The 25,492-nt window shown below is 35.6% G+C and overlaps 1 protein-coding gene across 4 annotated transcripts in view; it reads right to left on the bottom strand.

Annotated features, from left to right (window-relative positions):
- Window positions 1-25,492, bottom strand: part of USP34 (ubiquitin specific peptidase 34) — a 313,145-nt gene that overhangs the window by 73,493 nt on the left and 214,160 nt on the right. For all 4 annotated transcript variants that reach the window (XM_043983440.1, XM_043983444.1, XM_043983443.1 and 1 more), the window contains exons 42-51: window positions 15,382-15,565; window positions 14,831-14,994; window positions 13,779-13,844; window positions 11,738-11,884; window positions 11,555-11,611; window positions 11,380-11,457; window positions 9,484-9,578; window positions 4,789-4,961; window positions 2,976-3,129; window positions 1,774-1,852 (exon numbers count right to left, since the gene is read on the bottom strand). In XM_043983440.1, coding sequence (XP_043839375.1) covers window positions 1,774-1,852; window positions 2,976-3,129; window positions 4,789-4,961; window positions 9,484-9,578; window positions 11,380-11,457; window positions 11,555-11,611; window positions 11,738-11,884; window positions 13,779-13,844; window positions 14,831-14,994; window positions 15,382-15,565 — 1,197 coding nt within the window. The remainder of the gene's footprint in view (window positions 1-1,773; window positions 1,853-2,975; window positions 3,130-4,788; window positions 4,962-9,483; window positions 9,579-11,379; window positions 11,458-11,554; window positions 11,612-11,737; window positions 11,885-13,778; window positions 13,845-14,830; window positions 14,995-15,381; window positions 15,566-25,492) is intronic.

Here is a 25,492-nt window from a genome sequence, read left to right as displayed (position 1 = left end):
GAAGTATGAGAAATGGTTAAAAAAACTAAATTCTGAAGATAGATAATAAGTAAATTCTGAAGAAAAATAATTCCACTGGAAAGAAAAAGGAATTATCTAAAGAAAGTGATATAGATATACAGGGAATAATAAGATGCTGAAAAGCATGGCATGACTCAGTAAATGTTAATGAATACTCAAGCTCAGAACAAGCTGAGGTTTCATGAAGAAATTTTAAGAAAATATGTTGAGGAAAAGAGAACACAAGAATTGACAAGACCACAGTTGAGATTGGTCCAGGACAAGAGAAAGGTAGAACTATTCAATTCTTATTTTCTTTTTCGGGGGGGGGGGGGGGAGGAAGGGGCCAAGATCATATTCTATAGCCTTAGAAAAGGCAGAGCACATAAAAGAGCAAGGCTGATGACTTTGTGCAGCTCTGCCTCACTCAAATCCAATTAAAGAGCACAAATGGAAAAGAGGAAGCTGAAACCTGAGATAAATTAGACAATAGTAAGAGAGTACCTAGATTCTTCTGATGAGCTCAAATCAGCAAGCAAAGATAAATGATATCTAATATCTGAACTTGTAAATAACAGTTCAGGCTGTACTAAATATGGCCTCTTCCACTCTCAGATACTCTGTGTTATAGTAGTGACTACTTAATGCTTGGAAAAATGGAGAGTGTGAAGATTTAAAACAAAACACTTAAAAAAGAGTTTGAAAGGTTATCAGAGTATTATTACTACTATAGTATAATCAACATCACAAGACCCTGTAAGCATCAAAATATAATTGCAAAGTCTTTCAACTTAAGTAATTATATTAATCTTAATTAAGTATCATTGTTATTAAACTGGAAAAGATAATAATTTGTTTATAATTTTTGCATTATCCTACCTCATACTATTTTGTTACAATTCCTATACTAGTATTCAAATATTTTCATGGGTAAAATGTCTTCTAAAAATCTGGACTATAAGCATACTAAGAGGAATGATAATGCATTATAGCAACACAGTGCCATGTACACAATAGGCATTCAATAAATGTGAGTAGAATGAATTACAGTTGATTGCAGTAGTTAAAAGGAAAGCAAAATGTTCATCATCAATGATGATCTTCTTCTACCTGTGCTTCCTTTTATTTTTTTTCCCCCCATAAAAGCTGGGACAATTAATTTTTTTTCATTTTTGATTTCTTGAAATATAACTCCCATAAACCAGGCTTGTAAAAAGCCCATCGTGTTTTAAATGCCTTTAAACCCAAATCATTCTTTCATTGAATGGCCAACAATAGCCCTAGCTAGTTTTGATGGACTGAATGAGTGTAAATAGCAACTACTTTCTGTTCAGGCCAGAAACTCAGAAGATTTTCCTCTCCCAGATTGACATCTTGGTGATGGAAAATTGGGCCATCTTTGGTCTCAGTTCTTACCTAGCCTGTAGTTATTGAATGTACATGGCCTCAGATAAATTGAAACCTGGGAAAGACCTTAATTTAGAAGCGCCAAGATTACCCACTGAATCCTTGGTCATTCCCAGCTGCCTTGACCTTTGTTTTGCCCCCTGGACTCAGATGACTCTACATAAAAGAGCAAGGCTGATGACTTTGTGCAGCTCTGCCTCACTCAAATCCAATTAAAGAGCAAGTCAAGACATCACCCTCTTGATATCACTGGTCCTCAAGAACAAAGGATAAACGACAAAAAGAAAATGGTCCTCCTGTTGTTGTATGCGTTAATTCGTTATGGAATGACACATAAGTCACTAATAACTTCCAAAAAGAACTTACTGTCATTTCCCCACCAAAACATTCAGAAGCAAGTTGAGCTGAATCAAAAGGTTTTACTTCAGCATCATTAAAGAGATACCTAAAAGCAAGCAAATAGTATTTTCTAATTATCAGTTACCACATTTAAAAATGGGTTGAGTTTTTCTATTACATCTGTTTGAACTATGTTATGGAGAGACATATTCAATACAGATGAAATGGCTATTTACAAGATAATCTCTGACTATCTTTTTCTTAACTCTCATGTTAACAGAAAACCTCATAAATCCACCAACTACATGGAGATCAGTAACGAGATGGATCATCATAAAAAAGAGGGAGGGTAGAACTATTATTCACATATCAAATCTCAAGAGATGTCTCCTAGATACTTAAAAATTTTAATATAAAATCATCAATATGGTTATTTTGAAAGATAATCTAAAGAGACCTAAATAATTAAATCGTAAATTTCTTAAGGACAAGGACTTTTCAACTTATTTTATCTCTGGACCTTTAGAACCTAGTACTTTTCACATAGTAGGCACTTCTTTTTCCTTTTTTTTTGTGGAGTAATGAGGGTTAAGTGACTTGCTCAGGGTCACACAGCTAGTGTCAAGTGTCTAAGGCCAGATTTGAACTCGGGTCCTCCTGAATCTAGGGCCAGTGCTTTACTAAAACTGTACCACCTAGCTGCCCCACTTAATAAATATTTATAAAATCATATCGAATTAGACACACAAATTGAAGTCTAATGACTCATTGTGCAGGAAGATAAGATTCTCAAAATTGGCAAGCAAACATGTCCTATACCAAGTAGAAACAGTTAAAAGTATAGGCCCAACAAGAGACTAGCCATGGCAGTTCATGAATCTGAAAATTAAGGCATGGAAGGATCAGTGGAAGGAATACTTATTCACACTGATTAAATCACAGATTCCAAGTGTCAAATTCTCAAAAATCCTAAACTACTAATTAGTCTCCACTTCCTCTCCTCATGTTATAATGGAATTACTACATGGAAAACTTGAAAATATATAATCCAATTTAAGTAAGTAAATAAGCATTTAAGTCCTTACAATATACCAGGTATCATGTTAAATGCTGGGGATAAAAAGACAGGAAATACAGGAAATAATTTAAAGGGTTATAGAATATATATATTTACCAACATAAATATAACTGCCTATCCAAAAATAAATTTTATAGTGCTCTTAACTTACCATTTGTTGTTCTTGTAAGCATGTGGATTCACGATATCCCTAATGAAGCTGTAATAGTGACCACCATCAGCTGTTCCTGTATGAACTGTCACTCCAATCAAATCATACTCATAGCTCTCAGTTTCTTTCCCAAGATCAACTTCCTCCTTAAAACCTGAAATCATTTGCATAATAAAAAGGTAATTTATTTCCTTTAAACTTTAGTGTATTTTAATCATATATATCACTGATAGCAATTTTAAAAATTATACCTTTGGTATAATTATAATTTTTGGTATACCTTTGGTATGCTATAAAATTTAATATATGTTATAAGTACTTTATTCAAATACACATTGAACTTTCTTGTAATTTACTAAATACCTATAACCTTATGAATATTATTTACATCACAACAAGGTACACATGCTTATGTGTTGCTATTAAGATGAATTTATCACATGGCTGCTACACAGTAAATTCTAAAAGAACATACAACTGTTTAATTTTTAATTTTGGGGGTGGGGTGGGGTAGTGAGGCAATTGGGGTTAAGTGACTTGCCCAGGGTCACACAGCTACTAAGTGTTAAGTGTCTGAGGCCAGATTTGAACTCAGGGCTCTATCCACTGCACCACCTAGCTGCCCCTTTAATTTTTTTTAAGTCTGGTTAATAATCATTTTTTCAGGTATATAAAAATGGATACACCTCCCCTGGTCTTGGGAGGATGTTAATGTGATTATGATCACAAGTGCCCTCATACACTTTGTTTTTGTTTTTTTAGTGAGGGAACTGGGGTTAAGTGACTTGCCCAGGGTCACACAGCTAGTAAGTGTTAAGTGTCTGAGGCCCGGATTTGAACTCAGGTACTCCTGACTCCAGGGCCAGTGCTCTATCCACTGTGCCACCTAGCTGCCCCTGTTTTTGTTTTTGTTTTTTGCCCTCATACACTTTGGAAAAAACAGTAACAAGCAGAGGTAGCCCCTTTTGGAGTGCTTCACACTAGTGAATACACAATAGTGAAGTACCAATAACATTGCACGAGTCAATCAAAAGTATTTATTGAAGCAGAGAACACATTGTATATTATCTATTTTCTAGAGATACTTGCAAACAGAAAATCAAAATATCATTCCTTCCAACAACAGGTTTACAAGCTAACAAGAAAGTTGGATATTTCAAACAGTGGAGTAAAGGAATTTCAACAGATTGAGAAAATTGGACAAAGTGGCAAAAATAGGTTGAAATCACATAATAAATGCAAAATAAAATCCAGCTGGATCAAAAAGTTAAATGGGCAAGCGTGCATGTGCACATACACACACACACATGAAGTTGAGTGGCACAGTGGATAGAGTCCTGACTCCTGAACTTGAGAGGACCTAAGTTCTTACTAGCTGTATGATCTTGGAAGCAAGTCAATTCACCCCATTTGCCTCAGTTTCCTCATCTGCAAAATGAGCTGGCAAACTACTCCAGTATTTTTGTCAAGAAAACACCAAATGGGGTCACAAAGAGTCTGACACGACTAAACAATAACTGTATATATGATTGTTTATAAAAGAAAAGCTAAAAAGGTACATGTTGGGGAAAAAAGTTTATAGTAAAAGTATAACAGAAAAACCCTGAAATACACCATCTATTATTATTACAAGAGTGATGAGTAAGAGGAAAAGAACTGATAATTTATACAATACATGACTGTAGACAGTAGTATCAGAAAATGTTCAATCTCACTAAAAACAAACATCTCAAAAGGAAATTATTATTTTGTAATTTTTTAGTCTACAATTAGCATGTAACTAGGAAGGGAAAACAATTTAAAAATCAATTACCTTCTTTTCTGTCACACTTGCCCATAAGAAAATCTTCAGTATAAGGAGTCATATCCAAACGTAAAGGGAATGAAAAGTGTGTGTTTACTTTCTCCTTCATCATGGTAACCATATTAAATGTGTATCTCATTGTATTGAAACTCAAGATACGAGGTAATTTCTTAAAACATGCCCTAAAAAAAAAAGATTCCAAAATTAATGAGTGTACGTGTGAAAAAAAATTCTTAAAAATATTTTCCAGTACTTTCATTTTGGATTTAAATACCTTCTTTAATTGTATTCTACTTTTAACTGAATGCAAGTTACATAATAATAAAATAATGCTTTCTAGATAATTCAGTACCTGGCTCATGTTTGCCTTACTTACATAATTCTTGGTGACTTTAACATCTATGTCTTTGCCTTCTGCTGATAACTCATTAACACTCAAAACAAGACAGCCAGGGTAAACCCTAAACTTTCAACCATAGCATTTTTAAATGTAGTTGTTCCTACTCCTCCAATAGTGATAATTTGTGATTTGCCAATAGTGATTTGCCCTCTCCAATAGTGCTAATTGCTCACCCTTTCTCAGTCAATTAGTCCTTTTACAGAAATTACCTTTTCCTCCTGGCCTTCTGCCAATTCACAACCCTGCATCAACTGCACAGAATATTTTTCTACTCCAATTCTAAAACTGCAGGATGCCTGCTGCAAGAGAATAACTTAGGAATTCATAGCTCTAGTGTGCTACACACTGTTATTCAAGTTAAATGGACCCCTTGAAGCAAATAAGGATTTCTTTCATTGATCATTTGATTCCCTAGTACCATCCTTTAAAAAGCAGCTATTACAAATCATTTTTTCCTTTATCTCTCAAATTTTACCTTTGTCCCCAAAGCAGAAAGTCTCATTTGATGCTTTGTTGAGAAGTTGAAGGCCACCTAACTGGAGCTCCTTCTGTAAACAACCCTCATGACTTCCATATAAGTATCTCTATAACTTTCCCTTCATCGTTCCACACCATGTTAGAAGTATATATTTTCCTTAATTAATGAAAACTACATGTGTCATGGTATGTGGAGCATTTGGTAATATTTAAATCACATCAGTTATGATTGTGTCTGAGGATCCCTGATTTCACATTTATTCTCCCCATTTCTTCAGCATATTCAAAGTCTCATATGCCACTGGACCCTTACTTTTCATCTTTAACCCTGTTTCCCTGTACTCAGAGATCCCAACAATATTTTTTCCTTTCACTGTTATACACAGTAAAGGTCAATACTTGATATGCATTATTGAATCCTTCCTTAACTTACTGTAACTTCAGCCCCGTCCATTCTACAAAACTACATACTCAGATCCCATAACTATTCTTTCTAATACCTAGTACATAGTAGGTGCTTAATGAATGTTTGCTGATTGGATGTCAAACCCATGAGACAAACCAGATCATAGATTCAGAACAATCCAACAATCTAACCATTTTATTTTACATATGTGAAAATTGAGATCTAGAAGCAAAACAAGAATTTAAACCCAGGTGCTCCAACTCTTCCTACTATGATATGCTCCCTTGCTGCCCACCTCTGTTTGTCCATGCTCTTTGACTTCTGTGGGGCATTTGACCGGGATGACCTTTCAGTCACATTTTGTAGCACTATACTACTTCTCTTGTAGGCCCTTCCATAACCTCCTTTCCACTCCCAAATCAGGGCATTTCCTGAGAGATTAACCCCCAGTCCTCAGATCCTAACATTCTCCATTTTTTTTTCTCTCAGAAACCTGTTTTACCCTTTTGATTTCAATTATGATGTGCAGGAGCTAAAATTCCTCTTATACAACTCTGATGCTGGAATGAAGGTAGAGATCATTTGATCTAACCTTTTCTTATTACTAATGAAGAAACTGAATCCCAGAGAACTTACTTGGGTCTTAGCTTCTTCTTTCTGGTACCTAGCACGGTGCCTGGAAGACGATAGGCTTTTTAATAGATGACTGTTGATCTGTAAAACTAGCAGCTTGAACAAAATGACTTCTAGGGTCCTTTCAACCTCTAAATCTGTGATCTTACGATTTTAATGTATACTATACAGATACTTAGTGATAGAATATGAGCTACAACTGAGGTTTCTAGGTTTCTAATCCATTCCTCTTCTTTGGCTACACTGTACTGCCTCCAACTGTCTACAGAACTTTCATAATTTGGACTGCCCTACACCTTATTTCCCACTTCTCCTCATTGCAATCAATAACTGTCCTCACTAGTTGATTACCTAAGCCTCAAAGATGAGGTTCACGCCTCTTGCTCATGCTGAAGATTTTATCTGGAATATTCCTCTTCCCATCTACATTTCACCCTTCCTTTAGAGTTTAGCCCTATAATGCCATTAGAACTAGTGTTAAAAACAAAGATAAAATTACACTGGAAAATATTTACATCAAACTATAGCAGCTAACTCTAGTATGAAGGCAATTCTTTGAAGTAACCCAAACTCAAGGAGAAATGAAATTAATCTCAGAATAAAATATAGGTCATAGATTAAATCTTAATTAAAATAATAAGTTATATGATTTATGTTTAAACAGGTATTAGTGAATAACAAAGCAATTCTGTTTTAAAGGGAGAACAGAGATAATGTACATAACAAAGCAAAGAAGTGAGGTGGTTTTATTTAAGTCACCAGGAATTAAGTATTTTTGCAAAAGGGTAAAAGGTATGAATGATGATAATGTAAACATACTTAATTTTAAAAAAGGGATTTAAAAATAGAAAAAATATGGAAGAACAATAAATAATTTTTGGTGGAATGAAATAAAAGATTAACATTGAAAACAAAAGGTGAAAGTGGGATTAACAGAAAAAGATACATCAGGTATATAAGATGTTCCTAGGGCAGCTAGGTGGTATAGTGGATAAAGCACTGGCCCTAGATTCAGAAAGACCTGAGTTCAAATCTGGCCTCAGACACTTACTAGCTGTGTGACCCTGGGCAAGTCACTTAACCCTGGGGGGGGGGGGGGGAGAAAAGGAAAAAAAAAAGATGTACCTTAAAATAAATTGATGAGTAAAGGGTTCAAAGTAAATTGACTTTCCCCAATAATCTCATAGGTAACATCTATGAGTCCTTTAACAGGTAGTTTTAAAATTCATTTTTACTTCTTTTCTATCTTGTTAATATCTTCCTAATAATCACTATTTAGAATGTCAAGTTAAAAAAATTTATACCTGATTTGAAAAAAAAATACCAATTTCACAAAAAGGATGAGAAACTGATAGCTAGAAGTTCATCTGAAAAATTTCTAGGGCTTTTAATAAATTGGTAAGCTCAACAATGAAATAATGGTAGCCAAAAAAAGCTAATAGGATCTTAGGCTGCATTAACAAAAACAGAGGGTCAGACTAGGGTAATACAACAACCCTCTATTCTGTCTTGCTCTGATATCTGGACTGATACATTTTAGAAAGAAAATTAATGAACTGAAGAGTGTCTATTCGACAACTGGGATGGTGAAAGGCTTTAAATTCATGTCATAAGAAAATCACTTGTAGGAATATTTAGTGTGGAGTTGAGACTAGGGGGAATATGAGAAGTGTCTTTAAATATCTGAAAGATTATCAGAAGGAAGAAGAAAAAGGCTTATTTTTGTTAGAAGAGGACAGAATGAGGACTAAGTAATGGGCAGAAGTTAAGAGATATAATCAATCACTTGCCAACTTTTCTTGTTTTTACCTCCAAAATGCTTCACACAAGGACACTTTCTCTCTATCAAAGAACTACCACGTTAGTTAAGGCCTAAATAAATCATCTAGGGTATAATACAACAATTCCTGCCTCCAATTCTTTTCTCCACTCTAGTCTATTCTTCACACATCTGCCAAAGTGATTACATTGCTAGACATAGATATGATTTGGTCACTCTCTTCATTAGAAAACTGCAATAACTCCTTGTTGCCTATAAGTTCAAATGTAAAACCCGTCTTTTAGTTTTGAAATCCCTTGACAACCTGATCCCAATGTATCTTTATAGTATCAATGTACATTAATTTCTCCTTCCTATATTCTGAAATAGAATCAAACTGGCCTTCTCTCTAGTTTTCACACATACAACTCCATTTCTCATCTCCTTTTCTTATACACATTGTGCCCCCAAAGCTTTCTATTCTAAACCTTACCTAAAAAGAAAATAACTATTTTTTTCAATATACAACTGAAATACCATCTTTTACACTAAATCTTTACTGATCCTCTCAATTGCTATTGTCCACCTCCCCAAAACTACTTATTTATTATTTCTCTTTATAATTATTCTGAATGTACTTCCATATGCATTTCTCATTTCTTATTAGGATGTAGGCTTGAAAGTAGAAATTGTTTCATTCTAATCACTACAAGCAATCTCAACAACAGTGTCTGTCACACAGTAGGCACTTAAATGCTTATTAAGGCAAATTTATACTTAATTTAAAGGAAAACTCTTTAAAAATCAGAATTATTCAAAATGAAATGGACTGCTTCAAGAGGTAGTACATTATGCCTCACTTGAGGTCTTGAAGTAAAAGCTAGATGAGTATTTGTTGGGAATTCAGAAGATTGTTTTCTAGGTATGAGGTAAATAAGTTAGCTTCTGAGATCCCTTCCAATTCTGAGATTCCATAATAGTGTAAACATTTTTTAAAAATCTGATAATCTGATTTTTTCATAAATGTACCTTTTTTCAGCTCTTACTTTCTTTCCACAATGAGAACAAGTATACATGTTGTCGCCTTCTAATGTATCTTTAATAGTTACTTCATCGAGAGATTCCTGTGTAAATAAATAATACAAATGATTTTTATTATTATTCACAACAAAACAAAACACAAATTGGTTAATTTTTCAGTATTTTGGAAAGGTAACTTCCAAAGGGAAAAACTGTTAGGTAATTGGCCTTTTTTTTTCTTTAATTTTTAAATTTATTTTTTTTGTGGAGCAATGGGGGTTAAGTGACTTGCCCAGGGTCACACAGCTAGTAAGTGTCAAGTGTCTGAGGCCAGATTTGAACTCAGGAAACTCCTGAATCCAGGGCCGGTGCTTTATCCACTGCGCCACCTAGCTGCCCCTGGTACTTGGCTTTTTAAACTAGAATTCTGTTTTTAGTTCTTCATTCCTTTGAGACTGGTGTTTTACAAATTATTGAATCTTCCTAAGGGACAAGTAGTTACATTTTGCTTGGGTAAAAAATTAACTATGGGGGGCAGCTAGGTGGCACAGTGGATAAAGCACTGATCCTGGATTCAGGAGGACCTGAGTTCAAATCCAGCCTCAGACACTTGACACTTACTAGCTGTGTGACCATGGGCAAGTCACTTAACCCCAGTTGCCCAGAAAAAAAAAATATCTCCTACTGATAACCTTGCCTTCTAATTCCAGGGGACCTAAGTTGTTTTTTATCCTCGACACCTCTCCTCAGGTGCTATGAAAAGATACCAAATAGCCTGAGTCTTCTTTCTTCTCCAAAATGTGTATTTTATTTTTCATTAAAGTACCTTTCCTTTATATGTTCTAAATAAACAAAGAAATGTTTTGCATTTAGGAAGGGGAAAAACATGGGAAAGGCCTAGCTAGAAGCCATGTATAACTCTTGCTTTAAGAATACAGTTTCTTCAGGAGGGTTAGGGTGGAGGGAGGAGAAATGGAAGAGGCAATTCCTTAGGTCTATGGAAGAAAAAGCAAAGGGAATACAAAGTGAGCTAGCCTAGAATAGAGAAAGATCCCAAGGGTTTAACCTGTAGGAAGGAGGACCAGTCCCTAACACCTCCTCTAAAAATCCAGCCTACTCCTCTCCTAAACTCTTCTGACTTAGTTCTCACCAGTAGCTTGGATCTAAAGGGAAACCTCATGCTTACTACGGCAAGCAGGTAGCCTTGAAGTCACCATTCCCTATGCAAGGATGGGAACAAAAGTATTTCAGAAATCAAAACTGTTAAGGGTTAAAATTCTAGCTAGTCTGTCTAAAATATCTAATGAGTGGTCGCCAATAAATTATAAGCTTTAGCAAGAGTTAGACTTTTAAGCGTTTATTAAGGAGAATAAGAATTTGATAAAGAGAGAAGAAAAGGCCTAGATTCCTATCTAGTAAAGGGAGAGCACATTTCTAGCTCCCTTCTCTGCCAGCGTCCTCAGGAAAGAGCCCTAGAGTCAGCGCCAGTCTCTTCCTTCCTCCTCCCACTAGTCTGCGTCACTTCCTCCCCGCCAAAGAAAAGACTCCTGGTCTTGCCCTCAAAGACCTTCGCTTCATGGGCAGAACTCTTCTACAGTAAGTATCCAGCAGGTGGCGTCATTCCAATCATTACAAAACTGAGAACTATGAATATATTTCCCAATAGAAAGACTCTTACATTGAGTAGTTTTGTTCTGTGGTACTTAGTATAGTTCTGAGTCAATATTGAACACTGATCTAGGGATCTAAACACTAATTATACTTCTACAGGAAAAAATTTTAAATAATAAACAACTAACTTACATATATAAACTTTTAGAACATAGCCTGTCTGAAAGTTAAGGATTGTCTTCATATAGTGACAGAGCTTAATAATTTCTTAAAACTGTGTCTGGCATCACTCACATAAATGTTCTTCATATCAGCCACCTGGCATCTCACAGTATAGAATTCTTCAGCAGTCTGACTTACATGTTCACAATCCTGACCAAACAATAATAGTTTAAAAAAAAGTTAGTAATTTGTTCATAGAACCTAAATCAGATATTTTTAACTCTGGAAAAAATGACAAAATACTTACCAAGGAGACAACATTGTTTGTAATGACACCACCAAACAAACTTTTCACTGTATTTTTCTAGAAAATGCAAAAAAAAAAGTAATACAAATTTGAACAACTATATATATAGATATATATATTTACATACACAACACATATATATCTCTACATTTCAAAGAACCTTACTAATATTCAGATATCTACCAGTTCTGGAGACATTTCTTCAATTTTTGTTATCAAATCAGTGAAGAATTCGGTCATGTCTTTTTGTTCACCAGTATTCAGTGGTTGTTTATCCATAGTATAAGTTTTACAGAAAGGTCTAGGATTATAAGCTTTGCATTCACTTTCCTAAAAAAGAAAATAACATGAAATAAATCTAGATGGACATATTATCTACAAAGACATTCCACATTATTAAGTATTAATCACAATTAACAATCATTCCATTCTAAAAATAAATCAAGCAATAGACATAAAGGAAGGTAAAAGAGCTCAGAAACCATCTAATACAACCATTATTTAAAGCAGGCAAAGCTTCTATAATATCAGACAGGTGTTCATCCAGACTCTGCTTGGAAAGGTCCACCAAGGTTGAAGACACTCTCTCTCTAAATGGGCAGTATCTCATGTGGCCTGTTTTATTCTCAGGTTGTTTTTCCACAAATTAAGCCAATATTTGACTATCTGAAGCATCTATCATTACTGCTAGTTTTACTCTCTGGTACTAAGTCTTTTTCTGGTAAGATATGTTCTTGCTTAACCTTCATGTCAACCCTATGAGGTAGGTGTTATTATTGTTTCCACAGGTAATAAATGTCAGAGTAAGGATTTGAGCCCAGTGTTCAAATCATCTTCCAATGTCCTTCCTGAAATGTAATACCCAGACAGGAACATAATGTCACCCAAATCTGACTGGTGAAGTGTAAAGAAGAATTAAAACCTCCATTATTCAAAACATTAGGCACTATGATCTAGTAGAAGAAGCACTACCCCTGGGTCAGAAGATGGGGGTCTAAATTTTACTTCTGCCACCAATAAGCTATGTGAAAAACCAAGGTGTCAAACTCAGTTTCCTATGTGAAATGAGGGTAATATCCTCATGTATCATAACGATCTAGTGAGATAATACGTAAATCACTCTATGAGTCTTAACCTAATACATAAATATAGGCTATAATTATTATTGAAATCATCAGATCATTTGCAAACTGCTCTCTGGCTATTCTTCCACTGACTTGTATTAGTACAGGTGATTTTTTTTATATCCAAGTGTGGGACTTTACATATATCCTGTTAAATTTAATAAAGGCAGCAGCTAGGTGTTATAGTAGAGATAGCGAACTGAGCCTGACATCAGGAAGACCTAAGTTCAAATCTGGCCACAGATACTTACTAGTTGCATGATCCTGGGAAAGTCACTTAAGCATAGTTTCCACATCTGTGTAATGTAAGGAATATAAAACTCTACTATCTACCTCCCAGATTTGCTGTGAGAACTAAATTAGATATCAATAAAGCACTAAACACATAGTAGGTGTTTAATAAATGCCTGTAACCCATTCCCACTTATTAAATTTCATCTTATGTTTTAGTTTTATCACTGTATCTCGAGGCATTTTTATATTCAGATTCTATTCTTCAACGTTAGCAATTTGATCCATCTTTAATATAAATATTCTGAATTAAATTAGATAGGTATCTGTGTAGGCTGCTACTTGGACATCAGAAATTTGATGATGAAAGTATTGGTACTGAAAAATCTGCCTGGCAAAGAGATATAAAACTGGAAGTAGAGAGACCTCTAATAACAAAGGCATAAAAAGCTAATGGTAGGGGCAGCTAGGTGGCACAGTAGATAGAGCACCAGCCCTGGATTCAGGAGTACCTGAATTCAAATCCGGCCACAGACACTTAACTGTTACTAGCTTTGTGACCCTGGGCAAGTCACTTAACCCCAACTGCCTCTTAAAAAAAAAAAAGTAATGGTAATGGTAACAGAAAGATAACAGAGGAAATTAGAGCTATTCTCGAAAGACTCAGATTGATTGGGGAATGAAGGAGGAGTCAGGGATCACCTCAATTACAAATAAATGAATGAAAGACTGGTGGTACAGATGACAGAACAAAGAAAAGAGTTAATCTGAGTGAAGGGGAAAATGATGAGTTCAGTTTCAGACATACTGATTTTGAGGTAAGAGAGTGACATTTCAGTAGTTCTATAAAGGTGAACTATGAGACTTACCATCAAATATGTAAACATTTTTTGAAGTTCCAGAAGAGTAGTCTTATGCTTTATATCTTCTGAATACTAGAAAAGAAAATGAGAATGAACTTTTTATTGATCCACCATAAAATTTTTGCCTAAAAAGTTAATATACACAGTAACTTTGATTTGCTCATTATGGGAACTCTGTCCTAGCAAATGTGCCCTCATACTTGAAATGTATCAGTAGCAACTAAGAGTACTTTTTATATGGAGAAGGTATCAAAGGCCTTGAATTTCTGTGCCAAACACAGTATATAGTCTAATTTCTAAAGCCATTAAAGCAGGGGAAAAATTCCATTTCTAGATTGGACCTGTTCTTCTTTAGAATTTACAGATTAAAATAGCAAAATGATACAGATATAGCCATCACAATCAAATTGAAAAATAGTTCACTGACACAATGTCAAAAAACCCCACACTTTCTGAGTGGTGGTTTCCAATGTTTTCATAAATATATCAACTTGGTTTATTTATTTAATTTTTTTTAAGTGAAGCAATTGAGGTCAAGTGACTTGCCTAGGGTCACACAGCTAGTAAGTGTTAAGTGTCTGAGGCCGGATCTGAACTCAGGTACTTCTGACTCCAGGGCCGGTGCTCCATCCACTGCGCCACCTAGCTGCCCAACTTGGTTTATTTTCAAGGGATATTACAGTGAGATTTCCGTCACAGTGATTACTTCTATATCAACTTTTATTCCCTTCCCTTTGCTTCTAAAACATAGGTAGCATTTTTCTTTAATCAGTCATAATTTGCTCCTCCATCTTCTGTAATATTCAATTTCTCAAATCTATTGATGTTTTCTATACTACAATCCTGCCCAGATCACCCCATTCTAAAAAAAAAAAAAAAAAAAAGAAAACCTTTACCCAGAAATTCCCCTATTTCTTTCTTCCCTCTGACTTTAATCTTTAACTCCACTCAAAAGCTGTCCACAGTTGTCGCTTTCATTTTTCACCTCCTATTTTCCCTCAATATCCATTTTGCCGCACTCCATATTAGGACAAAAAAAGAAGAAAAGTCAAACATACCTTTGCAGTAAAAATGGCTTGTCTAGCCTCAGGTATCATATAGAGTTGCTGAATAGTGGAAGCCAAATAACAAGTGGCTCCAAGATTGGTTAGGCCAACAAATCTACACTCTGCTCGAACATCATCGTGAGGCCAATAGTCCCATTTGTAAGGGGCATGGGATGCTGTGGGGTCGGGATGGGGGAAGAATTAAAAAATAATATGTTAGATATAAAACTCAAACAGTATACGATAACACTTTCCTAACAGCAGCATAGAACTGCTTCAATTACTTAACTATCACATATAAAACACTCTCTTGCTTTTGACAAGCACTAAATTGAGATAAAATGGTAGGTGATACTAAAGGCAAGATCTTCAATCTATTAAAAAAGTTAATAGCTTGGTTTTTACCTAATACATGAAGCACCTTTAAAGATATATCATTCTCCTTCAAAGATCTATTATTAGTTGTAGTAGATGGGAAATTTTTCGTCAGATTATCACTATCTGAGAAACTCTACTCATTTGGACAATAATTATAAAAATTAAACATGAACAAACACACTTACATTGCATATGCTGGGCCATTACCCAATTGTGTAGAAGCCTGTAGTTCTCAACTGACCCTTTTACCATTTCTACTAACAAATCATAAGCAGCAGCTCTTGAAGAATGAGATTTACACTTTGGCTGTTGTCGATCTTTTAAGCTTGGAAGCAAGAAGAGCAGATTGAAGATATCTCTAAGAAATTCCTGGAGGGGGGAGGGGGGGGAAGTAATATATTGAGTGGGTATGCTAAAAAAAGAGCTTTAATTTAATAAACAAACAAAATGATTAGTTATTTCAAAGAATCAGTTTTTCAAATAAAAGGCTAAAATAAAACTGTTTTACTAGGGACGTAGGATCCACTTACTGATACAAAGCTGATGGACTAAGAGTGCAGAGGACAGCCTATTTTCTTTTCTTTTCTTTTCGGGCGGGGGTTGGGGGGTCTGTGAGTGTGAAGATCGGGATGGACAACACAACAAATGGCTAATGTGAAAATTTGCTTTATTTGCTTTTTTTGTTGTTGTTTTTTGTTTTTTTTCCAGATGATGGTTAGAATTTATTAGCAATAAAGTATTTTTCATTAAGGGATGTACATTGTTTTTTTAGATGTAATTCTATTGTATATTTTTTTATTTTTTAAATAGAATTTTATTTTTCAAAATATATGTAAAAACAAATTTTAACATCAATTTTTTAAAAAAATTGTTCCAGCTTCTCTTCCTCCTCCATTCCCACCCCCCCACCCACTAGAACTCAAGCATTTCAAAATAAGTTATACATGAGTAGTCATGGAAAACATTCCCACATTAGCTAGGTTGTGAGAGAAAACAGTCAAAAAACTCCCAAAACTTCAGACTGAGGAATTGTCAAAGAAAAAAAAATTTTTTTTTTAAATGTGTTTCCAGGGGCAGCTAGGTGGCGCAGTAGACAGAGCATCAGCCCTGGAACCAGGAGCACTTGAGCCCAAATCCGGCCCCAGATACCCAACACCCACCAGCCACGTGACCCCGGGCAAGCCACCCAAGCCCAATTGCCTCACCAAAAAAAAAGAAAAAGAAAGAAAGAAAAAGAAAAAGAAAAAAAATGTGTTTCCATCTATTTTCAGATATTATCACTTCTTTCTCTGTAGATGGGTTGTCATTTTCCTAAGTCCTTCAGGGTTATATTGGACCATTGCCTTGCTGTAAATAACCACATGCTTCCCAGCAGATCATCTTACACTATTGCAGTTATTTTGTATACAGTGCATTTCACTCTGCTTCAGTTCATGTAGGTCTTTCCAGATTTTTCTAATAGTAGTTCATCATAACCTAAATAAAGTACCTTAAACCTGACAAAGAATTTTCTTCATATTAGCCCAGCAAAGTCATCATAACTATTTCCCTCCATCCTATTCCCTTCCCATGATATTTACTCTATTTTCTATCTTCTTTTAAACTATTCCTCCTCAAAAGTGTTTTACTTCTGACTGTCCCCTCCCCTACTCTGCACTTTTGTTTCACTCTTCCTTCCTTATCCTCTTCCCCTCATACTTTCCTTTAGGGTTAAATAGATTACTCCTCCCAACTGGGTGTGAATGTTATTCCTTCCATGAGCCAACTCTGATGAGTTTAAGGTTCTATGTTCCAAATTTTCTTCCTCCCTCTCTCCTCAACCCTCCCTATGAAATCAAGCAATTCATTTATTTGATTTTTAATGGGTACTTGTGTCAATGGGTAGAGGGGGGCAGAAGGAAAGAGAACTTGTAAGTAAACATAAAAGTGGAAAGAAATAAAATATATAAATTGTACTAAAGTAATAAAATTCTAAGTAGATAATTCATTTTTTTTTTTTGCGGGGCAATGGGGGTTAAGTGACTTGCCCAGGGTCACACAGCTAGTAAGTGTCAAGTGTCTGAGGCCAGATTTGAACTCAGGTGCTCCTGAATCCAAGGCTGGTGCTTTACCACTGCGCCATCTAGCTGCCCCAGATAATTCATTTTTAATGACATAATGTATATTTTCTACATTATTACATTTAGATATACCCAGGTACGTTCTAATACATAACTTAGTATTTTGAATCCTTCCTCTTCAGTTTTTTTAAATGAGCAGTTTTCCTTTTTTTTTAAACAGGTAAATAGCTTTTATAAATAACATATACATATCAATTTATATAAATGCTACATGACAAATTTGTTTAAATATAATTATATAAATAAGTCCTAAATAACTCATGTATGCACACGTATATTTGTGTGTATATACATACACACACACACACACACACACACACATATACATCCTATACCCTTCCCAGCACATCCTCCCCCACCTTCTCCCCCCCACCCCCAGTTAAACATTTTTATTTATATTATTCTGTTCCAATCTCTATTCCTCCTCCCTTCTCTTCTTCCTTAGGCGGCAAACCATCCAATATGGGTTATACATATATGATCATGAAAAACACCACCATATTTCTCACTTAATGAAATAATATGAAAAATAGAATGCTTCAGTCAGTTCTATCAATATCACTTCTAACTCTGGAGGTGGACAGTATGTTTCATAAATATTCTTTTGGGATTGTCTTGGATTGTTGTATTGTTGAGAATAGTTGTCACTTCCCAATACATCATTTTGTACATGTCTTTACAAGCTTTTTTGGAGTAATCTTGTTTTTCATTTCTTACTGCACAGTAATATTCCATCACCATCATATACCACAGTTTGTTTAGTCATTCCCCCAATTGATAGGCATTGCTTTGATTTCCAATTCTTAGCCACCACAAAAAGAGCTACTAGAAATATTTTTGTACAAATAGGTCTTTTCTCTTTTTAGGAATATCTTTAGGATATAAACCAAGTAGTGGAATAGCTGGATCAAAGGGTATGCACAATTCTATAGCCCTTTTTACTGCTCCCTCCCCCAATCTGCCCTTCCGTCCTTCCCCTCTTCTCCCCCAACCCATATCTCCTTCCTCTCCCACTTTCCCTGAGGGAAAAATATAATACTACACCCACTTGAGTATATATGTTATTCTTTCTTTGAGCCAATTCCGATAATAGCACAGTTCACCCACTCCCCCACTACTTTCCCCTCTTCCCCTCCCCTAAATAAGCTTTTTCTTGTTTCCTTCATATGAGCTACCTCTCCCTAGTCCACCTCTCCCCTTCCCCATCCCAGTGCATTGCTCCTACCCCTCAACCCTATTTTAAAGATGTCATCATGGGTTATCTAGGTGTCACAGTGGACAAAGCACTAGCCCTGGACTCAGGAGGCCCGGAGCTCAATCTGATCCCAGGCATAAGACACCCCACCCTGCCTGCCCCTCAAAAAAACAGAGATAAATAAAAAATAAGTGCTTTATAGATATCATCCCTTCATATTCAGTTCAGACCTGGGTTCTCTAAGTGTATTCCTTTCAGCTACCCTAATACTGAGAAAGTTCTTATGAGTTACTAGTATTATCTTCCCAGGTAGGAATGTAAACAGTTCAATTTTTTAATATCCCTCATGATTTCCCTTTCCTGTTTACCTTTTTACGTTTTTCTAGGGTCTTGTATTTGAAAGTCAAATTTTCTATTCAGTTCGTGTCTGTTCATCACAAATGCCTGAATGTCCTCTTTTTCACTGAATTCCCATTTTTTCCTCTGAAAGATTATACACAGTTTTGCTGGGTAGGTGATTCTTGCCTGTGGTCGCAGTTCCTTTACCCTCTGGAATATCATATTCCATGCCCTCTGTGGTCCTTTAATGTAGATGCTTCTAGATCTTGTTTTATCCTTATTGTAGCTCCACAGTATTTGAATTCCTTTTTTCTAGCAAGCTTACAATATTTTCTCCTTGACCTGGGAGCTCTGAAATTTGGACGTAATATTCCTGGATGTTTTCCTGTTGGGATCTCTTTCAGGAGGTGTTTGGTGGATTCTTTCAATGTCTATTTTACCTTCTACTGCTAGTATATCAGGGCAATTTTCCCTGACAATTTCTTGGAAGATGCTGTCTAAGCTCTTTTTTTTGGTCATGGTTTTCAATGATTTTCAAATTCTCTCTCCTGTATCTATTTTCTAGGTCAGTTGTTTTTCCAAGGAGATATTTCATATTGCCCTATATTTTTTTATTCATTTGAATTTGCTTTACTGTGTCTTGATTTCTCATAAATTCACGAGCTTCCATTTGTTGAATCCTAATTCTTAGGCAATTATTTTCTTCTGAGAGCTTTTTTTTTTTATTTTGGCGGGGGTGGGTGGGGATGGGGCGCGCAATCAAGATTAAGTGACTTGCCCAGGGTCACACAGCTAGTAAGTGTCAAGTGTCTGAGGCCAGTTTTTAACTCAGGTCCTCCTGAATCCAGGGCCAGTGCTCTATCCACTCCCATCTAGCTGCCACTTTCTGAGAGCTTTTGCATCTCCTTTTCCATTTGGCTTTTCAACCTGTTGACTTTTTTCTTATGACTCTCCTGCATTACTCTCATTTGTCTTTCCATTCTTTCCTTCTCCTCTCTAAATCTTCCTTCTCTCTCTCCTACTTTCTCTTCAAAGTCCCTTTTGAGCACTTCCATGGCCTGAGACCAATCCATATTTTTCTTGGAAGCTTTGAATGTAGGGGCCCTAAGGTTGTTAGCCCCTTCTGAGGCTGCACCTCGATCTTCCTTGTTGCTAAAGAAACTTTTGATAGTTCTCAACTTTTTTTGCTTGCTCATCTTGCTATCTTTTTCTTGACTTTTAACTCCCTCTTACAGTGGGACCCTACTTCCAAGCTACACTGTCCCAAGCTTCAGAGGGTCACAGGTTTTTCGTTTTGAGGGAGGGCAGGTTTTGCTCTCTCCTGGCCTGATGTTTGGTCCAAAGATAACCTCAAGCCAACTTGCTAATTAACCAGCCAAAAGAACTTTGTGTGCTGTGGTGGTTCTTAGCTGTTGACGAGCCTGTGCCCCTCCCCCACCTGGGCCTCCTGCCAATCAAGATTTCTTCCTGGTTCCCTGCTGGAGTGGGATAGCTGAATTCCTATTAGGTCCTGCAGACACCCCTGCACGTTCACCCCTCGCCAGCCGCTCAGCCCTCTTACCCGAACACAAGATCAGAAGACACTGGTGTTGCAGCTGATTTGGAGGCTAGGAGGTAAATTTCTTTGGTACAGCCTGCCTGGTGACTATGTCGGCAGGATCACGGGGTTGGACTCTTCTAACAGCCTAGCACGGCCCCCTTTAATCTGTCTTTGGCTAGAAAATAAGCTCAGCCCGTCTTTTTGTGGGTTTTGCTGCTCCAGGGGTTGTTTTAATGCTGTTTTGGGGGGGTGTCTGGAATTCCATGTCAAAATGTGTTTTTGCATGTAATTTGTAAAATAAAATTCTAAAGCCCTTTGGGCATAGTTCCAAATTGCTCTCCAGGAATGGTTCAATCTTTTCACAACTCTATGAAGAGTGGATTACCATCCCAGTTTTCCCACAATTCCTCCAACAACCAATATTTTACGTTTTTGTTATATTTGCCATTCTAATAGGTGATATCTCAATTGTTTTAATTTGCATTTCTCTGATCAATAATGATCTAGAGCATTTTTTCATATGACTATTGATAACTTTGATTTCTTTATTTGAAAACTGCCTGTTCAAATCCTTTGAACATTTATCAACTGGGGAATGACTTGTATTTTTAAAAATTTGATGCAGTTCTTTATATATTTGAGAAATGAGACATTTATCAGAGATATTTGTTTCAAAAATTCTACCCCCCCCCAAAATTCTTTCCCAGTGTTCTACTTGCCTTGTAATCTTGGTTACATTAGTTTTGTTTTTGCAAAAGCTTTTTAATTTTACATGATCAAAATGATCCATTTATATTTTTTTCCTCTTTATCTTCTTTGGTCTTAAATTCTTCCTCTGTATATAAATCTGACAGCTAGGCAATTCCATACTCCTTTAATTTTCTTATGGGATCATCCTTTATGTGTAAATTATGTACCCATTTTGACGTTATTTTAAGTATACAGTATGAGGTGTTGGTCTATACCTAATTTCTGCCATACTGTTTTCCAGATTTCCCAGCAGTTATTGTTAAATAATGAGGCGCTGTTCCAAAAGCTTGGATCTTTGGGATTATCATATACTAGATTAATACAGTCATTTGCTATAGTGTTGTTTCTATTTATTCTATTCCATTGATCTACCACTCTATTTCTTAGCCAGTACCAGATTTGTTTTGGATAATTACCACTTTATAGTACAGTTTGAGATATGGAACTGCTAGATCACCTTTTGTATTTTTTTTTCATTGATTCCCATGATATCCTTGAACTTTTGTTTTTCCATATGAATTTTGTTCTTAGTTTTTCTAGCTCTATAAGATATTTTTTGATAGTTTGATTGGTATTGCACTAAATTAAAAAATTAGATAAGATTGTCACTTTATTATATTGACTCTGCCTACCCAATGAGCAATTAATATTTTTTCAATTATTTAGATGTGACTTTTTTGTGAAGTGTTTTGTAGTTCTGGTCATATAGCTGCTGTGTTTGTCTTGGGAGGTAGACTCCCAAGTATTTTATATTGCCCATAGTTATTTTAAAAGGAATTTCTCTATCTGTTGTTGCTGGACTTTATTAGCAATATATAGAAATGTTGATGATTTATGTGGATTTATTTTGTATCCTGCAACTTTGCTAAAGTGGTTAATAATTTCAAGTAGCTTTTTACTTGATTCTCTAGAATTTTATAAGTGTAACATCATATCATCTGCAAAGAGTGATAGTTTTATTTCCTTATGACTTATGCTAATTCCTTTAATTTCTTTTTTGTCTCTTATTAGTATAGCTAACATTTCTAATACAATATTAAATGAGGTGATAATGGACATCCTTGCTTCTGCCCTGATTGTACTGGAAAAGCTTTTAGATTATCCCCATAACAGATAATGCTTTCTGATGGTTAGATAAATAGTACTTATCATTTTAAGGTAAGCTGCTTTTATTCTTATGCTCTCAGGTATTTTTTTTGTTTGTTTGTTTGTGTTGGGGGTTTTTGTGAGGCAACTGGGGTTAAGTGCCTAGTAAATGTTAAGTGTCTGAGGCCCAATTTGAATTCAGGTACTCCTGAATCCAGGGCCAGTGCTCTATCCACTGTGCCACCTAGGTGCCCCATCTCAGGTGTTTTTAATAGGAATGGGTATGCATTTTGTCAAAGGCCTTTTCTGCATCTATTGAGATAATTATGATTTCTGTTGCTTTTGTTATTGATATAGTCAATTATGCTGATAGTTTTCTTAATATTGAAGCAGCCCTGCATTTCCTGGTATAAATCACACCTGGTCATAATATATGATCGTTGTGATATATGTCTATAATCTATTTGCTAGTATTTCATTTAAAATTTCCCATCAATATTCATTAGAGAAACTGCTCTATAATTTTCTTTCTCTGTTTTATCTTTTCCTAGTTTGGGTATCAGCACCATATTTGTCTCAATTTGCACTTCTCTTTGAAGGTTCACCTGTAATCATTTTGTTACTGTCCTCCTCTACATTTGTGTCTTGATATTTCCTATCACTGAAGTAGCTGTCAACAGTCAAATATAGTCAAAATTTTTTTCATTTTTTTTTAAACTAATTTTTGTGAATGCCGCGTGCTGAGTTGCTAAAGCTAACAAAGGTTTTTTTTGGTAGTTGGCCATGGAGGAGTGATCTTGTTGGTCATTTAGCCCAGGGGTGGTATCTTACTGCTGGGTTATTATGGTAACGAGTCACTCTGGTAGCAGGCCCTGGAAGGGTAATTTTGTTGTGATCTGCTGAATCCCTGGGGCTGGTTTGCCAGCTAATAGATGCTAAGAGAAAGAGGAATAAAGGAGCATGATATGGGGACTGATAACAGAGTAAACAGAGATGAATGAAGTCATTCCTGTTGATTCAACCACTAAAAAACTTTTTGTGGATTCCTTAGATTCCCTAAGCCCTAGGGAACAATATTATTCTACTGACTACCTGTGTTCTACTATCTTGAATTTAGCTAAAAATCTATAATCTAAGCCACACCTGACTGAACACTATCAATGACACCTTGAACATCTGACCTAAATATTGAAAATGCCTTTCAGAGATTTTATTCTAATGCTCAGCAAAGCACTTGGAACATAACAGGTGATTAATAAAAGTTTCTTGGCTGACCATATATGATTCAGTACCTGAATTCCCAATTTGTAAAATGGGATTTGAACCCTGGCTCTGCCACTAACTTGTATCACAGTATGCAACACAGCTGACTTCTCTGGCTCAAGCCAAACAGGGCTATTCTCCATACCCAGGCTACACGGTGAATTTTCCCACCACAATAACACTCAAGAACTCAGAGTTCCCCATCTCAAATAATTACCATCAAATATTTGAAAGGCTAACAAAAGAAAGAGTGACTATTTCAACAAAACGACACATAAAGAGCATAGGAGTAATGGGTGGGGTACAAGTGGAAGTCAAATTTAGGATATAAGCAAATTTCCCCAGCCAGTAAAGCTAAACCAAAAGTGGAACAGGTAGAATCAGATATGGTCAGTTAACCTTGCCCACTACTTGTAGGTCTTCAAAAATGTACCTTGTATTTGTGATTTATATGTAATTATTTTTCTCCATTTTGCCTACTCCAATAGACTGTAAGCTCCATGAAGGCAGGAATTTTTAATCATGTTTTTCTTGGTATCCCTTAAATGTAGTAGAGTGCATAGCATATAGCAGGCACTTTAAAAAAGCTTGCTGACTAATTCAAACTAGATAATCACATTTGAGATGTAACAAAAAGAGAATCCTGGACTTTGAGGACCCCTCCAGCTCTCCAGCTCTTTAAATTCTTCCTCATTCTTGACTATAGATAAAATTCTACCCTTTTTGTAAAGCCCTTGTATGGCACTTCTTATCACACCTTTTTTGTATGAGTTGTACTCCCTCTACTAAGCTTTGTGAGGGCAGAGACCATGTATTATCTAATGTCCAGAAGATACTCTACACACAGTAGAAGCTTAATAACACTGAATGTCTTTATCTCTTAAAAAAAAAAAAGACAAATGATTTTTCCTCTGGACCAATGCTCTAATATTTCTCTTCAATCTAGAAAACCTCTTAAATAAAAATATGCTTCTTGATATTAAAAATTATCCCATTTCAGCTGTGAATGACTTAGCTATTCTCAGCAATACAATGATCCAAGACAACTCTGAAAGACTTATGAAAAATGTGATGCATCTCCAAGGGAAAGAACTGGTGGTGTCTAAATACAGATTGAAGCGCATATACATATACATATACATACATACACACACATACATATATTTTTTTAAAGCTTCCTTTTCTTAAGTTTTTCTGTCTGTTTTCTTTCATAACCTGAATAATGTGGAAACGTTTTACATGACTACACAGGTATAACTTATACTGAATTGTTTATATTCTTTTTCTTTTTTTTTTTTTTGGCAGGGCAATGAGGGTTAAGTGACTTTCCCATGGTCACACAGCTAGTTGCTTGCATTCTCAAGAGGGGAGAAGGGAAGGAGGAAGAGAATTTGCAACAGAAATTTTTTTAAATTGGCACTAAAATTGTTTTTACATGTAATTGGGTGAAAAAATTCATTTTAAATAAATTTTTTAAAAATTTGATAAGACAAACAACAAGTAGGTCTAGGAGTTGGGAGATGTGGATTCAAGTTCCAGGTGTACTATTAAGTGTAGGAACCCAGGCAGCAAGTCACTGGAACTTTCTAAGTTCCAATTGATTAATCTTGAAAATGAGAAGGGAGGACTTAACACTTTCTAAGTTCTTTGACATTTCTACAATTTTTGAGTTAATATTTGAGTTATCTTCCACATCACTGAAATCATAATCATAGACAGAAACTTTATTCAAAGAATTAGGTAAACACCAACAAATTTAGTGGTGATTTGGTGAGCAACTTCGTAATAAACTCTAGAAATTGTTTACTGATGCTGCGTTTGTCTTAAATATGTTTGGATTCATAAAACTTTCAAAAAATGTTAAATGCACTAATGTTTCAATAATCTCAATAATGCTTTTTATATTTGTAAACCATCTGGAAAATCGAGTATTTCTAATATGGGCATAGTGATTCAAACAGACACATGCTTTCGTAAAGCTACACATAACTACTTATTTTTTA

Source organism: Dromiciops gliroides, chromosome 2 (genome assembly GCF_019393635.1).
Source record: "Dromiciops gliroides isolate mDroGli1 chromosome 2, mDroGli1.pri, whole genome shotgun sequence".
NCBI classification, from domain to species: Eukaryota; Metazoa; Chordata; class Mammalia; order Microbiotheria; family Microbiotheriidae; genus Dromiciops; species Dromiciops gliroides.
Note: the sequence above shows the minus strand (reverse complement) of the source record. Positions and strands in the feature narration are given on the sequence as shown.